The sequence below is a fragment of the Lagopus muta genome, chromosome 23, assembly GCF_023343835.1.
Source record: "Lagopus muta isolate bLagMut1 chromosome 23, bLagMut1 primary, whole genome shotgun sequence".
Lineage (NCBI taxonomy): Eukaryota > Metazoa > Chordata > Aves > Galliformes > Phasianidae > Lagopus > Lagopus muta.
In genome coordinates this window covers 2279986-2299474 of record NC_064455.1, presented here as the reverse complement: position 1 = coordinate 2299474, position 19489 = coordinate 2279986, and the positions used below count along the sequence as shown (strand labels likewise).

Genomic DNA, 19489 nt, shown 5'->3' with positions numbered 1-19489 from the left:
ATACCAGGTACCCTCTGGGCCTGGTACCCCCATACTGGGTACCCCAATGCTCCTAGCAACCCCATCCCACGTACCCCCAGCTCCCAGTACCCCCATTCCCTATACCTCCAGGTCCCAATACCCCCACACTGGGTATCACCAAGCCTGGTACCCCCAGCTCCCATACCCCCCCAGCCTGGTCCCACGGCCCGCATGGTGCATGGGACCCTCCGGGCTGGTCCCTAGCTCCAAGACCCACCAGCCCCACCCCTCCCCAGCCCTGTCCCCCCCATTCCCCCCCTTGTCCCTGCCCCGACCCCCGCCCTGGTGTGACACCCCCACTCCCCCAGGTGGAACTTTCCTCCCAGGCCGTCAGACCATAGAGGCGAAAGGCAACACCCAAGTGCGGCTCTCAGTGGTGGGGGGAGGAGGGGAGGGTGGAAAAGAGACGCTTTTCCTCCAAAGTCGCACGGAGTTTTGCCGCGATCTCGCCACACAGAACACAGAGTCATTTTTTGAAAGTGCTGTAACTGTTCGTGCTGTCGCGACTTTCCCTCCTGTCGCGGGGGACGCGTTCCAAAGCCTCTCGGACCCCCCCGTCCCGTCCTCCCCGTGGTACGTTCCGCCCTGTTTACTCTTTTTGCGCGGCTCCTTGGGTGGGGTTCCCCTCCTGCTCCAGTTTCGTACGTAAGTGGCGCAGGGCGCCTTTGATAGACAGCCATCCTCAGCCAATGGCGTGGCCGTATCGCTGGGCGGTGATCCAATGGCGCCGCGGGCCGGCGGCCGGGAGGAGGCGGGGCCAGGCCCGGTCAGGGCAGGGAGGGGGAGCTGTGGAATGGCGGACGGCCGGGCTGGCCCGCCCTGGTGGTAACGAGCCCGGGGGGCCTGAGAGAGCAGCACCGGAGTGGGGTGAGTGCGAGAGGGCTGAGTGGCGGCTCCCCGGCCCTCTCTGGCCGCCCCATCCCGCAGGAGAGCGGCGGAGGCGTTGGGGTGGGCCGCTGGGCCCTTGCTAAATAGTGAGCTCTCACGTTGAGACGGTCAGCGTTTCCTGCCACATAGTGAGCTCCGGGGCCTCGCCGCCCCCGGGGGCTGAACGGCTCGGAACCGAGAGCGGCGGGGAGGGGAGGGGGGCTGCGCTGGGCCGGGGGGGGGCCGGGGCTGCGCGTGGGGCTGCCTGGAGGCCTCGCTGTGAGTCCGTGCTGGGGCTGGGACCGAGGGCTGGGGGTCGGGGGGGTCGGGCCGGGCCGGGCCGGTGGTGCTGGGCAGCGCAGGGCTGTGCTGCACGGCTTCACGGCAGCACGGGGGAAGGGCGCTGTGAGCAGCGCGCCGGGCTTTTCCCCGTGTCAGAGCAACGCCCGGTGCCCAGCTGGGGGCTGCTGCTGCTGCACGGTGCCGTGCTGTCACCCCGCGTGCCTCCTTTCCTCCCTCCTGCCTTAACGCCTCCTGGAGGTGTGGGAGCCCCGTAAGCACACGTGACTCTTTCCCCCCCCCCCCCCCATGGTGTCCCACAGCTCTGTTGGAAATGCCCCCTCCTCTCAGCCTCTATCTCTAAACGAGCTTTGAAAGCTCCAGTGTGATCTGGTGGAGAAGTTTGGTCAAAGGCACTGACTGACCTGGCAGTGACCTCAGCCCGCGCTCCTTTCAGAGGTGGAATAAGTTGCTGGTGAATGTCCTCAGGGTTGTGCCTCGCTGGTAGTTAGGCTCGTGTTGGGGCTGCTCCTTTGGGATACAAATAGCAGACAGCCTTTGGTGAAAGGTAAGGGATGGCAGCTCTTCCCCGTAGCTATTATTTGACCCCAGAGAGCTTCTTCTGCTTGTCCCTTCTGTAAGTTTCACGTTTGGCACTGCTGTTCTGCTTTCTTTAGCAGCAGCAGCAGGGTTGCATGCTTTCCCATTGATCAGACTGCTGGCGGGGCCATACAGTGGGTTAAGAGAGCAGCAGAATGCCTGCTTCTGTACACCAGGTTGGTCTTCAGGAGCTTCATTTGTCCAGTGGCATCAAGCCATCAGTGCTGCAGGTGTTAGTGGACATGCAATAAGATCAGTGGTAATAAAGTTGTATTAAATCCACCTGCTTCGCTCAGAGCTGTGGTTTACCAGGCCCTCACACTCCTCCCTTGGGACTTGTGAGAACGGAAAAGTTGGGAGCGAAGGACATAAGGAGCCAGCAGTGTGTGTGTGTGCGAGTTCCCTTGTGGCAAAGCTGATGCACAGCATTACTTTGTGGGAAGTACTGAAGGTCACATGAGGAGGGGGACTGGTTGTGTTTTCCATCAGTGTGAGACGTCTGCAGGACGGGTTGCTGTGAAGCGGTGCAGAAGTTGTGAGCGCTGCACAGCGCCGTTTCTCGCCCTGGTTTGCCTCGCGATGACCTCGAGTGGGATTTTGTCATCAAAGCCGATAGAGTTTCATCCAAAACTTAGTTAAAAGCAAACCAAAGCTAACATCTGCCCACTGAAAGCACAGGCAGTGCGTTGATAAGAGTGGCTTTGACAGTCTGCTTGCAGTCGCAGCCAAGGACAAGCTTGATCCCAGAGCTGGGGTGCAGCGAGCAGAATGCTTTTGTTTTCTTCCCTTTGCCATTGTGAGGACTGTGCTTCCAGAGTTTGGATGAGAGAGTGTTGCCCATGCCTTAGAGGCCACCTAACCCTGGTGTTTGGTGGATCTTCCTGGGCAGGTTGGTGACTGCAGGGATCAAATGCAGCACTTCTGCTCTCCGACCCATCACCTTGTATTGGTGATGGGAGGTTCAGGTTGGATATGAGGAGGAGGTTTTTCCCCCAGAGGGTGGTGAGGCACTGGCACAGGTTGCCCAAGGAGGCTGTGGATCCCCATCCCTGCAGGCATTCAAGGCCAGGCTGGATGTGGCTCTGGGCAGCCTGGGCTGCTGGTTGGCGACCTGCACACAGCAGGGGTTGGAGCTGGATGAGCACTGTGCTCCTTTGCAACCCAGGCCGTTCTATGATTCTGGAGCCTGGCTGTGTGCAGATGAGAGCAGGTTTCCTTGCTGTACGTAATGTGAACTGTAAGGGAAAGCCTTCTGATTGCAAACTGAATGCCAGCTTTTCCTCCTGCACGTTTGCACCGCTTTAAAACCTAAATGCATTTTGTTTGTTTTCTTGCTTTGCAGCAAGTTCAAAACGCAAATGCCCCAAATTCCCCCCTTTCCAAGCTCTGTGCTCCTGCTCAGGCTTTCCCAACTGCTGCAGGGCAATGCTAGCAAAGTCCTGCTTCATCTCACTGTTCTCAACCTCTGCTCCCAGCCCTGCGAAACCAAAGGAGCAGCAGAATGCTTTTCCTCCCCTTATACCGTGGGCTCAGCCGTGCTTCTTGCTGTAGCCCTGTGTTCTCTTGGAGCAGCACAGCAGGCTGTTTCCTTCGTGCATAACGCGGCGCTGAGCAGAGCGGTGCGTTTTGGAGTCGTGGCTCAGGAGGTGTTTGCAGGCAGTGGTGATTCACGATGAATAATAGAACCCCTGTGATAACTGCCAGCCCAGTTTCTCAGCATACTTGGGATGTATCTCATTCTTCTGGGCTGGTCTAGGAAAAGCTGATTTCATTCACAAAGCTTAGATAATCACAGAGTGTGGGCGGAGGGGTTAAAACTGCACCCATTGCCTCATGTGCTCATGGTTACGTTGGTGAATTCAGCTTGTTTGTTTGTTTTAAATGATGGTGAGTGAACAAGGGTGAAGATGAAGATGTTTTGGGATGGACTGCAATAAGGAAGGATCCAGCAGGCGCGAGATGCTTTGATCCTTCTGGATCGCTGCTCTCTGCAGGCTTTCCAGACTCATTCCCAGCGTAGGGTTTCTGTTTTGGCAGTGGGTTTGGTGGTGCTGAGCCCTGGGGGATGCAGCTGTATCCAGCCCCTCTGGGTGGGGTGCTGCATCCAGCAGCATTCCTCTGGGAGCCCTAGGAAGGAGCTGTGTGTCTGTACCAGCTGCGCAAGGGTAAATATTTGTGAGATCAGGCCCTTGGTTACAGCAGATTAACGTTTATTTAAATATTCGGGGGTATTTATAAACGCTGTGGAGGTGGCTTCTGGGTAATAAGCAAATGACTGCTCAGAGCAGAACCACCCTGGTGGCATTCACTTCCTCTGTATTTCTGCAACCCTGTGCAATCAGGGCGCCGTTCGTTTCCTCTGTGAGGAGGGGAGGCTTCACTGCAAAGGGCACAGCGTGAGCAGGAGCTTCTGCACAGGGCTGGAATGAGGCCTGGTCCTGGTTCAGGCATGGTTTGCTTTTCTGGCCGAAGGACAGCAGGATTTTCTCCTCCCAGCAGTCCCTTCCCAGACCTCAAGCTCAGTGTTCCGATGAGGCGGTGCAGAGCATTCGCTGCGTGCTGAGCCCTGGACCTGCATGTGGGAGAAGTTGGGGCTTTGTGGGATGCTGTGGTGAAGTTCTGTGCTATGAGAGCGGTGAGGTGCTGGAACAGCTGCCCAGAGAGGCTGTGATGCCCCGTCCATCCCTGGAGGTGGTCAAGGCCAGGTTGGATGGGGCCCTGGGCAGGTATTGAATGTGGAGGTTGGTGGCCCTGCATGCAGCAGGGGGTTGGAGCTCCGTGATCCTTGAGGTCCCTTCCAACCCTGTGATTCTGTGGCCCTGGAGAGTAGAATGGGAGCTGCCTGCGAGGTGGCACAGCTTGGAGCCTGTTCTTAAGGCTTAGTTTCTACATGGCAGGCGGCTGCTGCTGCTCCATCACTGCGGCTCTGAGATGGCTGCTGGCTGGGAGGTTTCGGTTCTGCATGGTAAGGTGTGCTGCAGGGTGGGAGGGACAGCACGCAGGCCGCTGTGCTAACGATGATTCCTTCGTGCTCCACCAAAGCTGAACCGTGGGCTGATCACTTTGGTTTCTGCTGGGAAGTCCTCAGTAAGAGCTGAGCTCTTCCCCTGCGTTGTGTGCAGTCAGGACCTTCCTGATGGGAGGCGCTCATTTCGTGTGCACGGTGTTCAAGGCCAGGTTGGATGGGGTCCTGGGCAACCTGATCTAAATGTGGATGTTTGGTGGCCCTGCTAGGCAGGGGGGTTGGAACTACATGATCCTTGAGGTCCCTTCCAACCTGTGCGATTGTGTGATTCTGTGATGGTTCATTTGGCCGGTTCCCATAGGAAGCACACACAGACCCTCTTCTTGCCACACGTGGATCTGAATGGCGGCGTTCCTCGCAGAGTGATCTTCAGATGGAGGAGCTCAGTGCGGAGGACGGCTGCTCTGCGCTCACCTTGCGGTTTGGCCGTGCTCTGCTCCATGTCCCCCGATGCCGGAGCGGCTCTCAGTGTCGGTTCTGTGTCCTGTTTGCTCGCTGATATTTCCTGTGATGTTCCGGAGCGACGTTGCCAGCTCCCATTCCTCCTCATCAAACTGGGCTAATGACTCTGACCTTTTGTTTGTAAAGCAGAAGGAAAAGGCTCAACAAAATACTGGAGCTTATTTACTATCATTACCTCAGTGATGAGCAACGCCACTTTGCGGTGCTTCAAAGAGGCTTCGCTTATAAGATGCTGGAAATCCCGAGAGAGAGAAAACGTTTCAGATGGAGGAGGAGGAGGGGGAAGGTTCCTCCCAGCCCAGTGCTGTTAGCATACATGAGGTAATGCCTCCAGCCCTCGCCCTTCCATCTGGCTCCATGCAAGAGCTGCTCACAGCCTTTGCTTCCCTGTGCAGCAGCCAGGCTGGTTGGTATCGCTGCACGGGAGTGAGCTCTGCCTAAATCTGCTCTCACGCTGCACGGTTTTGCAGAGCACTCTGTTGACCTCTTGTATTACCGCTAATAAGATTGAATGTGGTTTTAATTTCTCGTTTCCTCTTTCACTGGATGCCCTTTCCTTCTTTCTGAGAGCCTCGCTTCAACTCCGCGCGGCGAAAGTCTTTTTCTGCTGCTCAAAGAATGAATGATGCTTTGCTTTCAGGCGGCTCCGTGCTGGAGGACTTGAAGTGGCATTCAGAGAAGGCTATCAGCCACAATATCTGATGTATTGGCGTGGCCGTGCTTCATGCATGGAGTGCGAAAAATAGGATTTAATTGAGAGGGAGGGGGAACGGCAGCCCTGGCTGAATGGATGGGTGAAAGTTCCCCGACCACCCCTTAGCCCAGCACAGTGCTCTGAGTGCTTGCCGGAGCAGGAGGAGTTCCCTTTCAGGCACCCTGTTTTTGTTCATGTGTAGCTCATGGGTTTGGCCTCGCAGCTGCAAAAAAAGCCCAACAAAACCAGGCACAAAAAGAAAGAACGGTGCACACACCCAGATCCTGCTTCTTTGAATGGCAACAGCTGCTGAGCCAATGGTGTGCTGGAGGAAGGCGTGTGGCTCTGAATGCGGCTTGTGTCCAACCTTTACCTTCTGTAGCGGCCACTTCCCCTTCCAGGTGGAGCTGGAGGCACGCAGCATGCACGGCATGGCCCTTGGGTTGCTAGTGAGGAGGAGTGTTGTATCAGGGTTACCTGTAGGCTCTGCCTTCGGTGGAAGGTTTCCATAAAGCTGCTTATCACACAGCTTTGATAGAAAGACTCGCATCTTTAGCATCCCTAAAGCAGCCTCATCTCTGCCGCAAAGATCAGCTGGATGAAGGCTTCAAACTCCCTGCAGTGGTTTGGGGGTGAGGCAGAGCCCAGAGTGGCGCAGGTTACCTGAGGTGAGGTCGCTGCTGGGCTCACAACACGACATGGAAGCAGTTTTTCAGGCTGTCCCATGGGGTTTTGCAGGTGGCCATCGCCACATCCAGTGTGCCCAGTGTGCAGAGCCATCCCTGCGCTGCTGGAGCAGCTGTTGCAATGGGGAAGCAGAACCCCAGGATCGGGGCTTGGGCTCGGTGGGCTGGGGGCTCGTCTGCCCAGCATGGATGCATGCGTTGCCCTCCATCCATCTCCTTTCTCCATCTCTCAATTCCTGACACCCAAAAAAGCCCCATGAGGGCTCCGAATGCAGCATCGCACACAGCGCTTCTGCCTCCTGCAGCCGAGAAACCTCACGTGTTATTGTGACTTTATTGAGGTGCCCTTTGCAAACCGTTTCAGCTCAGGTGCTCCAGGCTGTCCTGTTGTTTTAGTTGGGTTTCTTGTGACAGGAATCCCAGCACACACAGCGCTCCTGCAGAACATCTGGGCCTCTCTCTTTATTTTTGCTCGTGTCAAAGGTTAACTTAAAATATTAATGCTGCAAAGATTCGTTTAAGATATTCAAAAATGTTCAGGCAAGAATGCATGTACATATTGTAATTACTTCCTTTTTCTTACAATTAAAGTAATTGGATTATATTTAATGAGCTATTTACATTTAATAATTAAGAAAAGACTTATCTTTGCAGTATTCCCCAAGTGCAGCAGAAGGGTGGGGGCACTCGGAGCTGTGATATAATTATCCAGGCGTGAGTGGAAACTGAAAGAGCAGTTGAGCTGTATGGAAAACACTTGGAACTGGGTTGTTCCTACACCCCTCCATTAATCCAAAGAGTTGAGCGTGTGTTAAAGGAGGGGGGGCTGAGATGGGGCTCATCAGCTGAGGAGGAAGGCTGAAACGCATGTGGAGTTTGCAGGTGTGCTCCTGGGCTGAGTGAGAGCCGCAGAGGGGCTCCTGTGGCCCTGAGCACACCAAAGCCACCTGTTGATGGAGGCCGTGTTGCCGCTGGCTTTGCGTCCTTGCCAAAATCACTCCTAGGTTTAATGGGGAGTGCTCTGCTCCTTCTGCTGCTCCTGGCTCCTAGGAGGCAGCGAGGCCGGAGCAGCGCGCGCTGGAGGAGCCCGGTGTCCCTCCTGACGTGTCTCCTCACAGCAAAGACCTTGAAACCTCTCTGCTTCTGAGCTTTAATTCCTGTTGAATCAATAGTTCCGTATTCTGAGAATGAAACCTCTGACGGCTCTCTTTAATTGCACGAGCTGCCTTTCTCTTGGCACATCTCTCCTGGAGTTCCATTTCGATGCGTTCGTTCTGCCCGTGCCCCATAGGAGCACTGGGTGACCCTCTTTGTTTAAAACCTTGGTCAGCTAAATGAATGGAAGCATCCACGAGGGCAACAGCTTGGTTTCAGGAGTGAGAAATGTCGAGGTCAGCCAGCTGGCTCTGCTTGCAGCCTGGCAGGGGGGTGGGGGTGGCTGTGTGTCCCCAGGAGCAGCAGCACCCAGCGAGCCCCTTTCCAACAAAGCAGCGTGGCTGTTTGCTGCCCCATGGCATGCTGTACAATGCTGTTACTCTGAGAGCAGAGCTGATGCTTCCCAATGTCAGAACGTAGCCCTGGAAGAGTGCAGTGCTGCTCCTGCCCCGGGCCGTTTGCCTGCATGGCTCTTTGGTAATGCTGCTGCACTGCACCCCGGGGTTGTTGAGGTGGGTTGGTAACGCATGGAGGATGCTTTGGGGGTTCTGTGCTTTGGGTAGGAGCTGCTTTGGGAAAGCTGTGTGTGCTGGGGGTGAGGAAGCAGCACGCTGCAATGGTAGGAGGTGGTGGGGATTTACTGTGCGTCTCCCCTGCGGCTCAGGGGGAGAATAGACCACTGTGAAAGGAAGCAGCCCTGCAGCTGCCCTTCACTGCTGACTGCTGCTCAGCTGCTGGCAGGCTGGGCCCTTAATGACAGATGAGCCCGTGACGCGTTTTTGGGAATGAATCCTTGTTACAGCTGGCAGGATGGAGTTTGTGGCATCGCATGGCAGTTTGCTCTATAATTTTGCTCCCTATTGCTCGGATGCAGCACTGATTGCTGGGTCTCTCTCTGAGTGTGGAAGCGTAGCGTTTCTGATTGCTGCATCCCACTTCTGTGTGGCTGCATTGTGAGCTTGGATATCGCCCTGAGCACTCAGCAGAGCCTGCTGCTGATTTCCTCCCCCCCACCCCAGTTCTCCATGTGTGTGTGGCTGCTGCTTCCCTTTCTGCTCGCCTTTTGGGGTTACATAAAAGCCAGTCTCTTTCTGGCCATTACAGCTGCATGGGGGAGTAGTTACTGCTGAGAGAAGCTTGAAATTTGAGGCAGAGTTGTCACAGACATTAGAAAGAACAGTCAGTCTGCGTTGGCAAGCTCCTGAGTTAAGTCTCATTTCATACTGATGGGAATTTCAGATCTGATTATCTCCTTCCTCCCTCATTCCCAAGCCTGCTGCTGCAGCTCGTCCCCCCATGGCACTCCGGAAGGCTCTCTCCAAGGCTCTTGCTATGCTTGCCCTCGCTGCCTGCTCGTGTCCTGGCTGTGGTGTTGTGAGCCCTGCTGTGTGCACGGTGGCTGCTCCCCCCCACGGACCCAAAACATGGAGCTCCATCTTCCTCCCCTTCCCTAAAAATGGGTTCTGTCCTCCCTAGGTGCTTTGTGCCGCACCAGACACTGTGACAGATGATCTCACTGCCGGGGTCCAGATTTATTTGCAGATGGTCCCTGATCTGAGAGGTGGTGTGTCACATTGAGCAGGGAATTACCCAGGTGACTCCCACTAATGCTATGCTGGCCGGTCAGATACCGGCGAGAAGAACCTTGCCAGGTCTCCGTGTCGAGCTGGGCTGTTATTTACAGCTCTTTGTGTGCACTGCACACACATCTCACCTTGCAGCCCTGCCTGCCTTCCCCGCACTGCTGTGCTGCCTGTGCTAGATGCAGAAAGCAGCTCCTCTCTTGCTGTGCAGTGCTGTTTTCTGCTCGTCTCCAAACTGCTTGTTAAGGACTATTTGCTCCGAGTTGCTGTTTTCAGTTGACAGAACTCGCGTTGGAAAGCTAATGCTCAATCCTAAAACATCCCTGCACTGCTCCCCAATACTTGTAATCAAAGTCTGTCTCCTTTATTGTTTGTAACAATGCTCCAATTTGACTGTGCCAGCCCTCTTTATTAAAAATAGTCAATAAGACGTGGCTTTGTGTGAGGGCTCTATAGAGCGGCGGCTCGTGTGTGAAGCAAACCAATTGTGCTTGATTCTAATCCAGAACCAGGATTCCTGTGTGATCCGCTACAGCAGAGCTCCTGGGGAGAGCAGTCAATGAGAAACCCTACAGCAACGTGCTTGTCTTAAATGTACCTTGTGCTTCCCTCATAGTGCTGCATTAGGAGAAGCAAAAGCTGCACGCTGTGGTCTTGTTTTCCCTTTCCCGGCCCGTGCTTGGCCACCCTTGTTCCCCAGCACCCAAAAGTGTTTGCAGGAATGACTGCCACAATCAGAATGCACTTAAAATGTGGGGTGTGAGGTGTTAAAATGTGGTGAGCGAGGCGTTCCTGCGTGCTGTGCTGGGTGCAGGGACTCGGATGGGCAGCAGCGTGCGCAAAGCCCGCTTTCCTGCAGCAGTGCAAGGAGTCTGAGCTTGGTGCATGCAGTGCAGCACAGGTGCTGAGGAAGGATGGCGAGGTGCCGGTTGTGGCTGGAGGATTGCTAGGAATGTAGGATGGGGTTCTTGCCTTGCACAGCTTTTGTCGTGCTCAGCAAACTTTCCGGGCTGGCTTAGGGCTGTGAGCAGCGCGGCGCTCAGCAATGTGTGTGTAAGCGCTTTGGGAGAGAGGGGAAAGGATGAGGAATGCTGGCAGCGCCCTGCTGGACACGGGGGGAGGCCATGGGGAAAGCTGGGCTCTGGGTGCCTCGGCTTTTAGTCTCTGCTGTCATAACAAAGCTTGGAGCCTTCTGTGATTCAGGCCGTGGCTCAGAGACTGGAGAAGAAATGCTTTCCTGGAGCAGGTAGGGATGTTCTGCTGCAAGAGAGGGAGAGAAAAACATTGGTTCACTTGAGGCAAACCCTTCCTCCTTGTTCCTGAGAAGGTGTGCAGCACGGCAGGTAGCAGGACGGGCGTCCTGAGCATCTCTGCATGCCATGACATTGGTGGGGTTGGCACAGGAGCAGCGATTCCCTTCCACTCTCCAACCAGCAAAGAACGCCCCGCTTCCTCACTCACAGCTCGAGCTGCTTTCAGTTTGATGCCTTGCTTTTTTTCCTCCGTATTCGTTACAAATCTGTTGCAGACAGTCAAGTTTCATAGAGGCACTTTGCTTTTACCATACTCTGTGTCCTCCCTGCTTGCAGCAAGGTTGGGGAGGTGCTCTGTGCCCCCTGCAGCGCATGCACCCCAAACTGCCATTACAGCAAGTCAGATCTTCAGATTAATGAGCAAGTGGAATCTCTGCCCAAAAGATAAGGGTTGGCTTTATTTTTTATTTTATTTTTGGCCTCACAATTCATTTAACTTGCTTCTGAATGGCAGGATTTAGTTATAATATATGGTCTGCTGTGGTTACGTGACAGCGACTAATGCCTGATGACCACTCTGGCTAGCTGGGGTGGAAAACTGCTGTGCTGTCATGCCCTGACTATGGAAAGGAAAGCAGCTCTGGATGGCCCTTGCTGGTAGCGTGCTGTCAATCAGTTTCTTAATGACTCTCTTAAAGAATAAAAGCAAGAACCTCCTGGAAAGCTTTTTTTCTGTCTGTCCCTTCCTTGTTTCGTTTCTGCGTCCCTCCCCTGCCCCCAGCTGCTCACCTCGTGCTGTCTCCAGCATTTTGCTTCCTCCTTCTCCCTCTGCTCTCAGACGTTCTCCCTTCTCCACGCTTTATTTCCTGCCCCTCCCGGCTGCTGCTTTCAAAACACACCACTTATTTTCCAATCCAGACTATTAATCTTTGTCCCACCTACTCATGAGGCATGAAGGTTTTACAGGAGCCCATTAGCTGTTATCTCTATACCTTCCCACCAAAGGGGATGGGGAAAAAGGAGGTCCTCCAGGGAAGCTCCTTCTTGCGGGGGCACTGCTCTTATTGCTGGGCTCTGCAGCTCCCAGCTTTCCTCTCTCCATGCTGTGAAAACACCTGAAATCTCAAAGCTGAGGGGAGGTGGAGCGTTGCTTTCAGTGCCTCGTCCCAGCGCTGCTGCAGGAGCACAGGGCTGCCTGCCTGCTGCCATCCCGTCCTTCCTGCCTCCTCATCTCCAGTGCTCTGCAGGGTTAATGCCTTCACGTCTCACTGCTGCTTGCCAGCTCCTGGCTGGGGTTGGGGGCAGCAGGGCCGGCCCCGTTGCCTTGGGAAGAAGCAGCACTGCTGTGCTGTCGGAGCCATCACAAGGGCGAAACTCTTGATTCTGCAGTGGAGTGTGGCAGGCTGTGCTGGGAGGGTGGGGGTGGCTGCCAGGATGAGCTAGGCTATAAAGGGAGTGTTTTTCTTAGCCCTTATCGCTGCTGGCTGTCTTGCACTGGTGCAGATTCGTGCTGTAGTTGTGCAGTGCAGTTGTAAAGAGGCGATTTGCACCGCTACTCTTTGCCTTTAGTTGCAGAACAGGCTTTGAAACCAAACGCTCTGGGGGTAGGGAAAGAATAGACGAGGTGTAGCTATGGGCGTCCTTGAGGCTGGTCTTTCTGCAGGGGTATTTGGGGGTGTTACTCTGCATTTCTGCCCTCTTCTCTACATACATGCAGAGAGGAGCACTTCTCTGTGACCCAGCACAGCTATCATCTTTTGTGGGTGGTTTCTGTTGGTGCTAGTTTATTTTATTTCCCTTTATTCCATATGCACGCTCGCATCTCTCTCCCTTACAGCCCAGGCTCGGTGTCTGTCCCAGCTCTGCAGATCCCACCGAGCCCTGGGGAGCACGAGGGAGAAGCTCGATGCAGGCAGCCTGCAAATGCTGCCTTGTTTATGAGAGCTGCAGACTGCAGTCTGGGGGGAGCTGGGAAAGTTTGTCTGGCTTAAAGCGCTAAAGCTGGCAAAAGATTGCAGGGCTTGGGCTGTAATCAATAAAACACGGGGTGTTTGGAAGCGAAGGTCAGAGTCCTTCCTTGGTTCACCCTGTTCTTTAAATATCTCAGCAGTTACAGCGGCTGCTGCAGCGCTTGGGCACAGCGAAGAGCAGCACAGACCTCAGTCCTTGGAGAAGCACAGCTTTTATTTACCTGGAGGCAAACCCTGCTCCCTTCTGCTCCCAGGTTTATGTTTTTGGGGCCCTGTCCCTGGTGCAGGGCTGTGCGCACGCCGGCCCTGGCTCAAAATGGCATCCTCCATCTGCTTGTCCAGGAGATAGCCCTGCGCTGCAGCACTCCAACTCCTCTGCCTTAATGGGTCACATTTAGCAATTCAAAATCTGGCTTGTGAGGTAATTAGGAGGGATAATGCCCACTTCTTCCTCTTAACACCCTGATAGAAAAGCATCCAGGAAGGACTCCTGGACCTCAAAGATAAGCTGCCAGCTGCCACAGAGACTATCAAAGGGTGGCTCAAAGTCAAGAGCAAACAGCTGATTTTTTATGGTTCTTGGGTTTTTGCTGTTGGTGACAGGAAGCCATGTTCCCCAAGCTGTTAGCTTCCTGTTTTATTTTTACACCCGGCCCGGGCAGATCAGCATGCCTATCACATGGGAGCTGGCTGCTTCTCTTGGGCTGCTCCTCAGCTGACCTAGAAAAGTGATTCTTTCCCCTTCTAAATTAATCACAAAGTTGGGCTGTATTTGCTTTCTCTGAGTTTGGAAGATTTCAGGCCTGTGGCACCGCTTGCTCCGAGCTCTGCATAGCAAGGCACCCCTCCATCTCAGGGGCAGACATTGCGAGGGGGATGTTTGCTGCTTGGACACTTCAGCCTGTTGGCAGAGGAGAGTTTTGTCCCTTGGAAGGGCTGACCTGCGCCTGAAAGCTCTTTGTCCCGCTTTGGGCTCCCTTACCATTAAACGGCCCCAGCACAAATAACAATGGCCCGTGTAAACCTCAGCCCTGGGGGATTTCCTGAGGGCCGTTGGGTGCAGCCTGCAGGATGAAGAACAGTCAGCAGAAAGTTTCCTGGTCAGCTGCGAGCGCTTCCTGTTGTTCAGCAGAGCCGCGCCGCCGCGGGAGGAGCCGCGCGTTGTTCCCCCCCCATCTCCTGCCCTCGTCCTCTGGTCGAAGCAAAGCCTTCGCTCTCGGGTTTAACAAATTCCTGAAGAAGGGTTTGGAGGCTCGCTGAGATGCTGTGTGTGAGCGGGGAAGGCAGGAGGCTGCGCATGGGTAGGAAGGGAGCAGCGGCGGCGGCGATGCGGGCAGCACCTCGCGTGTGGGTGAAGCTGTGTAGTTTTCCATCGCTGCCTCCATACCTGAGCCGGTGGGACTTTGCTGTCACTGCAAGTCACAGAACAGCAGGATCTTTATTTCTGAAGAGCCAGTATTATAAGGTCGGGGAAAAGGGGGGGGGGGGAAGGAGGCTTATAAATAAAGCCATTTGAGAGCAGGAAAAACGAACACCATGGCTCTGGTGTGCCTGGAATTTGCGGTTGAGTAATCCTTTCCTGTTTCTTTTTTGGGTTGTTTTTCATCTTTCAGAACAGTGCCTGAAGCAGGTCCACCATGCCGTTAGTAACGAGGAACATTGAGCCAAGGCACCTGTGCCGTCAGACGTTGCCTAGCGTTCGAAGCGAGCTGGAATGCATGACCAACATCACCCTGGCAAATGTCATTCGACAGCTGGGCAGCCTGAGTGAGTACCATGGCGAGCCTGCGCGTTGCCCTCAGGAGTCGCTAGTGCTCTTTATTTAGCTCCCTTTCTACTCTTGTGTTCCTATTTCTCCCCCATCTGCCTTCCCCGGGTAATGCTAAAATGTTTTCCTAACGAAATCCGATGCTAATTTCATATCCCTGGTCCCACTGCCTTCCCCATCTAGGAGGAACCGGGGAGGGGGTGTGCGCATGTGTGTGCGTGCGTGTGTGCGAGGCTGCGGCGAAGCTGCAGATGGAAGGATGGAGCACAACTCAGGCTTGTAAAATGGGAGGCTCTCAGAGCAGCCAGGATCTTGTGTCAGAGAATGTGCCTCTAATTGCGTGCGCTACTAAATGGAGCTTGACTGCGCCGAAGCTGTGGCGTGTAAGTAGTCTTCTTTTTAATGAAAGATAATTAAAGTGCCCGTGCAGAAGCAGCCTGTTTGCCCCTGCTGTTTGCTACCTTGCAAGACCCAAAGTCCCCAGGCATTGCCTTTGGAGCACTGGGGGCTCAGGGCTGCTCACTCAGACGGCAGCACCAAGCTCAGCTCTCCGGTGGGCTGCCCCATAGCCTTGGAAAGGCCGGGGGGAAACGTGGGTCTGCGTGCCATGGGAGGAGAGAAGAGTTAATTGTGGTCTCTGTGGGATGGCTCCGTACTCCCTTGAAATGCTCTGGCTTCTGATTAGCCACCTTTACCCTTGAAGCAAGTCTTTGAGAATCAAACTAATATATTGTTGAGCTTAGCGGTGGTGTCTGCGAGCGCTTCTGCTTGCTCTGCAAAGTAAGCTCCTTGCCTAATGTGGCAGGAACCTCAGCTACAGCCTCTTTCCAGCAGTGAAAACCGTGGCTGCCACTGAAATCGGGGCCTGTGATGGCTGCCAGTCGGTGCCACGTTCTGTTTTGGGCTGTGGAAATGTCACTGCACTGGCAGGACCTGTGCATCCGCTCACCTTGTTGGTAATTTGGTGGGTCTGGTAGCCAAGAGGGTTGTGGAATGCGAGGAAAATCCATCTCGTGCATGTGAAATGAGGAGGAAGGAGGCAGTAAAGCTGTGCAGATCTCAGCTGCACAGAAAGCTAATCCCAGTCCAAAGGCATGCGGTGGGTTAGTGTGACAGAGCCCCGGTGAGATCCTGCAGATTTAGGCTGTCTTTGCACAGCTCAGATATTCAAAGCTTCTCTGTGTCTGCCTCAGCGGAGGCAGCAAAGCACAGGGAGCCAACTTGCAGCTGGGCTCCTTTCCTGGAAGGTGCCCTGGGACGTCTGCAAGGTGCAGCCGGGTACCTGGAGGAGAGATGGCTCCAGCTGACCCTGCGTGCCTCCCTGCACGAGGGGGAGCAGGGCATGCAGGGGGGATGATGAGCACCATCCCTTATCCGCATCCCTGGGGTCAGCAGTGTTTTAAATGAAGCCATTTAGGCTCGCTGCTGCAGAGCACTCACACCCAGGTGACCAAAGTGCTGCCTCCCTCCTTTACCTCTCTTACTTTGGAGGAACAAATCCACTCCTACTTCGCACGCTGAGCGTTGCAGGAATGCGAAGCAGGTTCCGTAGGCTGTGACAGCTCTGTCAAGTGAATAATCAGCCATGCCTAGTGCACCACAGTCTCTTTACAAAGATGCAAACATAAATCTTGTCAAACTTTCATATTCCAGTGAGTTTACCCCTCGTTACTATCACAGCTGGTAGCTCTCTGTGTAAGCTGGCTGTGCTATAGAATCCATGAGCTAAAGGTGGAGAGACCTATTGAATCACACTGTCTGTCTTCCTGCCAGTGCATGACAAAGGTAATTCTGATGGTGAGTTGCTCTTTGGCGGCAGTCAAAGTAACTAAACCAAGAATTAATCTCTGCCTTACCCCATCTGAAACTGCACGTGGAGCACCAAGGTGCACGCAAGATCCTGAATGCTGACTCAGGACTGCTGCACTCACACAGGTGAAGGAGCACAGACCATCCCTGCTGGCAGAGTTAAGGACACCACGTGCGATGCTCTTTGTGTTATTTCATGCTTGATGTGCCACTCAGTGCTGCAACCAAAGACTTGGTATCTTCCCTTCTACTGGTTGGAGTTCCTTGTGAAATTTGGAAATGATTGTCTGTTCTCCTGAACACAGAACTGAATTACAACTTTATGAGCTATTGCTGGGAGGGGCAACAAATTATCCTGGAGATAAGTGTTCACTTCCTTTGGTCAAACAGGAGGGCTGGTGCTGGTGGCGAGCACAGAATGCCTTGTGGCACCTGGCTGCAGTCACAGCTATCCACCCTTGGGTCTCCAGGGCTGCAGTCCTCCCCAGGAGATTGGGGAGAGCTGGGCTTGTTAGCAGAGCATATGTGGAGTCAGTGCTGTCCAGGAGAGCCGAGGGAGGAGGTCAGCTGAAGTTCACATGCAGCATTTGCCTTCTGCAGGCACTTGAAGCTGGCACTGCCACCAGGAGGGGTGGAGGAGGTTGATTTTTAACCTGCCTTGTTCTCCGTGCTTGGCGGCGTAAGGAGAACTGCGTGGCATTGAGAACGAGTCACTGATAACAGGGAGGAATGAGCAACCTCCGCTATGGGTGTCAGCTCAGCCCTGCTGGGAGGCTTTGCACAGGCACTGGTGGCTGCCATTGCCGTGCTTCATAGGAGGGGATCTTTCCTGCGTGACTCCTTGCAGCCAGCCACGTTTTCCAACATTGCTGGTAACGTCTGGCTTCTCACTGCTTATCCTTTCCTGAATGTCGGAGAGGATCTCTGGGAGTAACAGATTCCAGAACAAACTGCTGACCATACGATGCTGTGCTCACAGAACCAGACGGCTGGTTGGGAGCAGCCTTGTGCTCAGCAGCCGTGGCTGGAAATGTTTCCCATCAGTGGAAACTCGGTGGGCCTGGCTGCTGTCAGTGCCCAGTCTGTTCCCGTCAGTGCTGTCCTCTGCCTGGTTATTTGGGGTCTGCCCACTTTGAGGTAATGCTGGAGAGCGGAGCTTTAAGGACGATGCTCCTTTTAGCTTCTTTTTCTTTCAGTTCACCCATCTCTGTCCACCTGTGGTCATCTCTCCCTGTATATGTAGATTTTAAACTCTTAAGGACAGGGGACGTCTTTTTGTTAGGCTTGTAAGTGGTGCAGCAGGCTTCTGATCCAAGCCCCAAGGCGCTCTCACCATCCAAACGATGGATGATGTTTGTCATCACAGCCCACTGGGCAACCCAAGCTGTTACAGAGAGAACATTCCTGTTGGAGAAGTTCCCTTTTGGTTTTGATTTAGAATAAACGTGAATGCATCAATTTTTCAGACACTGCCACCTGAAGGAACAAAAGGGTCAGTGCTTTTGTCTGTGGTTATAGCTCAGGCTTTAGGATCAAGGGCTGGGTCTGCTCTCTGCTTCCAGAGCTCTTTGAGCTTGTAAATATGTGCCAGTTACCCTGGAGGCAGGCCTGCTGGAGACCAGGAGCCTTTGAGCTTCTCCAGAGCAATAAAAGTCTGTGTTGTCTTGTCTAATAAACAGAACAGCAGTGAATCTTAAAGGACCTACAGACCCATCCGGATTCAGACCACTGTTACGTTGTCAGCCCTCTTTTTCATTACTTTAACACTGACTTGAAAGCATGTCTCAGTTGTTTCTTCGTGGCCTGAAGATCCCCCAGAAATGCCAGGTTTTGGTGGAAGGCAGCGCTGTCCTCCTGGATGTTGCACCCAACCCTGGCAGACCCGAAAAGAAGCGCGGTTCATCCTTTCTTTCTGCAGGAAAACAAAGTGGGAGATCATGTTTGCACGTGGTTTGGTACAGCTCATGAGGGTAACGTGGTCGCTTTAACGTTGCAGGTAAATTTGCAGAAGACATATTTGGAGAGTTGTTTACTCAAGCCAACACTTTTGCCTCCCGGGTGAGCGTTCTTGTGGAGAGAGTTGACCGCTTGCAAGTCAAAGTCACTCAGCTGGATCCCAAAGAGGAGGAAGGTAATGCAGTGCAGCACAGTCCCTGCAGACAGAGCTCAGTAAAGGTTCTCTCTGAGCGTGGCTGAGCCGTGGCCCCACGGTGAGCCTGGTGCTGTGACTGGTGTTCGAATGTCTTCCCTTGGACTGAGGGGGTCTGTTCCACTGCTCCCAAAAAGGCCCAGTGCTGCCACATGGGCGTCCATCTGGCCGAGGAGAGATTTGCTTGTTAGCAGATCTGTGTGTGGCAGCTCGTCCTTCAGCACCTGGGTACCATAGATTTCCCAAGTCTTGGTCGCAGGGGTTTGAAACCACACAGCAGCTCTCAAGCCACGTCTGTACAGCAGCAGATCTTGTCACAGCACGGCCTGAGACTTGCTGGGCTTCCCAAGAGATCTGTGGGGAAAGAACCTGAGCTGAAGGAGTGCTAAGCACGCCAACAACTCCAGCTGAAGTCAGATGGTTGCTGCTTGATCCTCAGTGCCGTTGGCCTGGGTCAAGCTGCTCTTCACTTGCTCTTCTCTCTTTCTTACAGTCTCCCTGCAGGGCATTAACACCAGGAAGGCCTTCAAAAGCTCCACTACTCAGGACCAGAAGCTCTTCGACAGAGATTCTCTGCCGGTGCCTGTCCTTGAAACCTATGGGACCTGCAATACTCCTCCACCTCTCAACATTCTTTCCCCTTATAGGTAACACCACAGCACCTCCGTAGGCGTTTGTTCCCTGACAGAGGAAGCTTCTTCCTCCCAAACAGCTGAGGTCATTTCCCATCCCCTGCTGTATTGAAGTAGCCATCTTTAATTGGAAATAGATTTGGAGATCCGCCGGGAAATCTCCATCCTGTGGATTACATGAAACTTTGCTTTTGAGGCTGTACAAATGAGCATAGCTAGAGAATTATACGTTTGGTTACCTGCTGTCACTTTTGTGACTGCCTTGGGGCAAGGCTTGGCTTGCACTGCATAAACATGCTAGGTGTTGTGCAGATGATGCATTTTTCTTGTGCTTCACTGTAGCCCCGTGGCTTCTTTCCAGAAAGCCGCAGTGCAAACTGCAGAGCATCCATCTGTGTGTGGCTCTCACCCAGGTGGGAGCAGCAGGCTCCTGTAGGTCTGGAGATGCTTCCCATGGCCTCCCATGCCTGGCCTGAGACCTCTGATGTGACCTAGGTGGGCTTTGTGAGCCCTTCTCCCGAGCGGTCCTGCCGTGC

General features: G+C 54.0%; 1 protein-coding gene across 5 annotated transcripts in view; it reads left to right on the top strand.

Moving 5' to 3' along the window:
* Positions 1–777: 777 nt before the first annotated feature.
* Positions 778–19489, top strand: part of WASF2 (WASP family member 2) — a 28775-nt gene continuing 10063 nt past the window's right edge. The window contains exons 1-4 of one of the 5 annotated variants that reach the window (XM_048969084.1): positions 778–888; positions 14209–14362; positions 18169–18303; positions 18815–18968. In XM_048969084.1, the coding sequence (XP_048825041.1) occupies positions 14233–14362; positions 18169–18303; positions 18815–18968 (419 nt within the window). In that variant the 5' untranslated portion in view covers positions 778–888; positions 14209–14232. Of the gene's footprint in view, positions 889–4683; positions 5576–13752; positions 13897–13923; positions 14061–14208; positions 14363–18168; positions 18304–18814; positions 18969–19489 lie in introns of those variants that run through there. The other 4 variants (XM_048969087.1, XM_048969086.1, XM_048969085.1 and 1 more) reach the window with 4 other exon arrangements.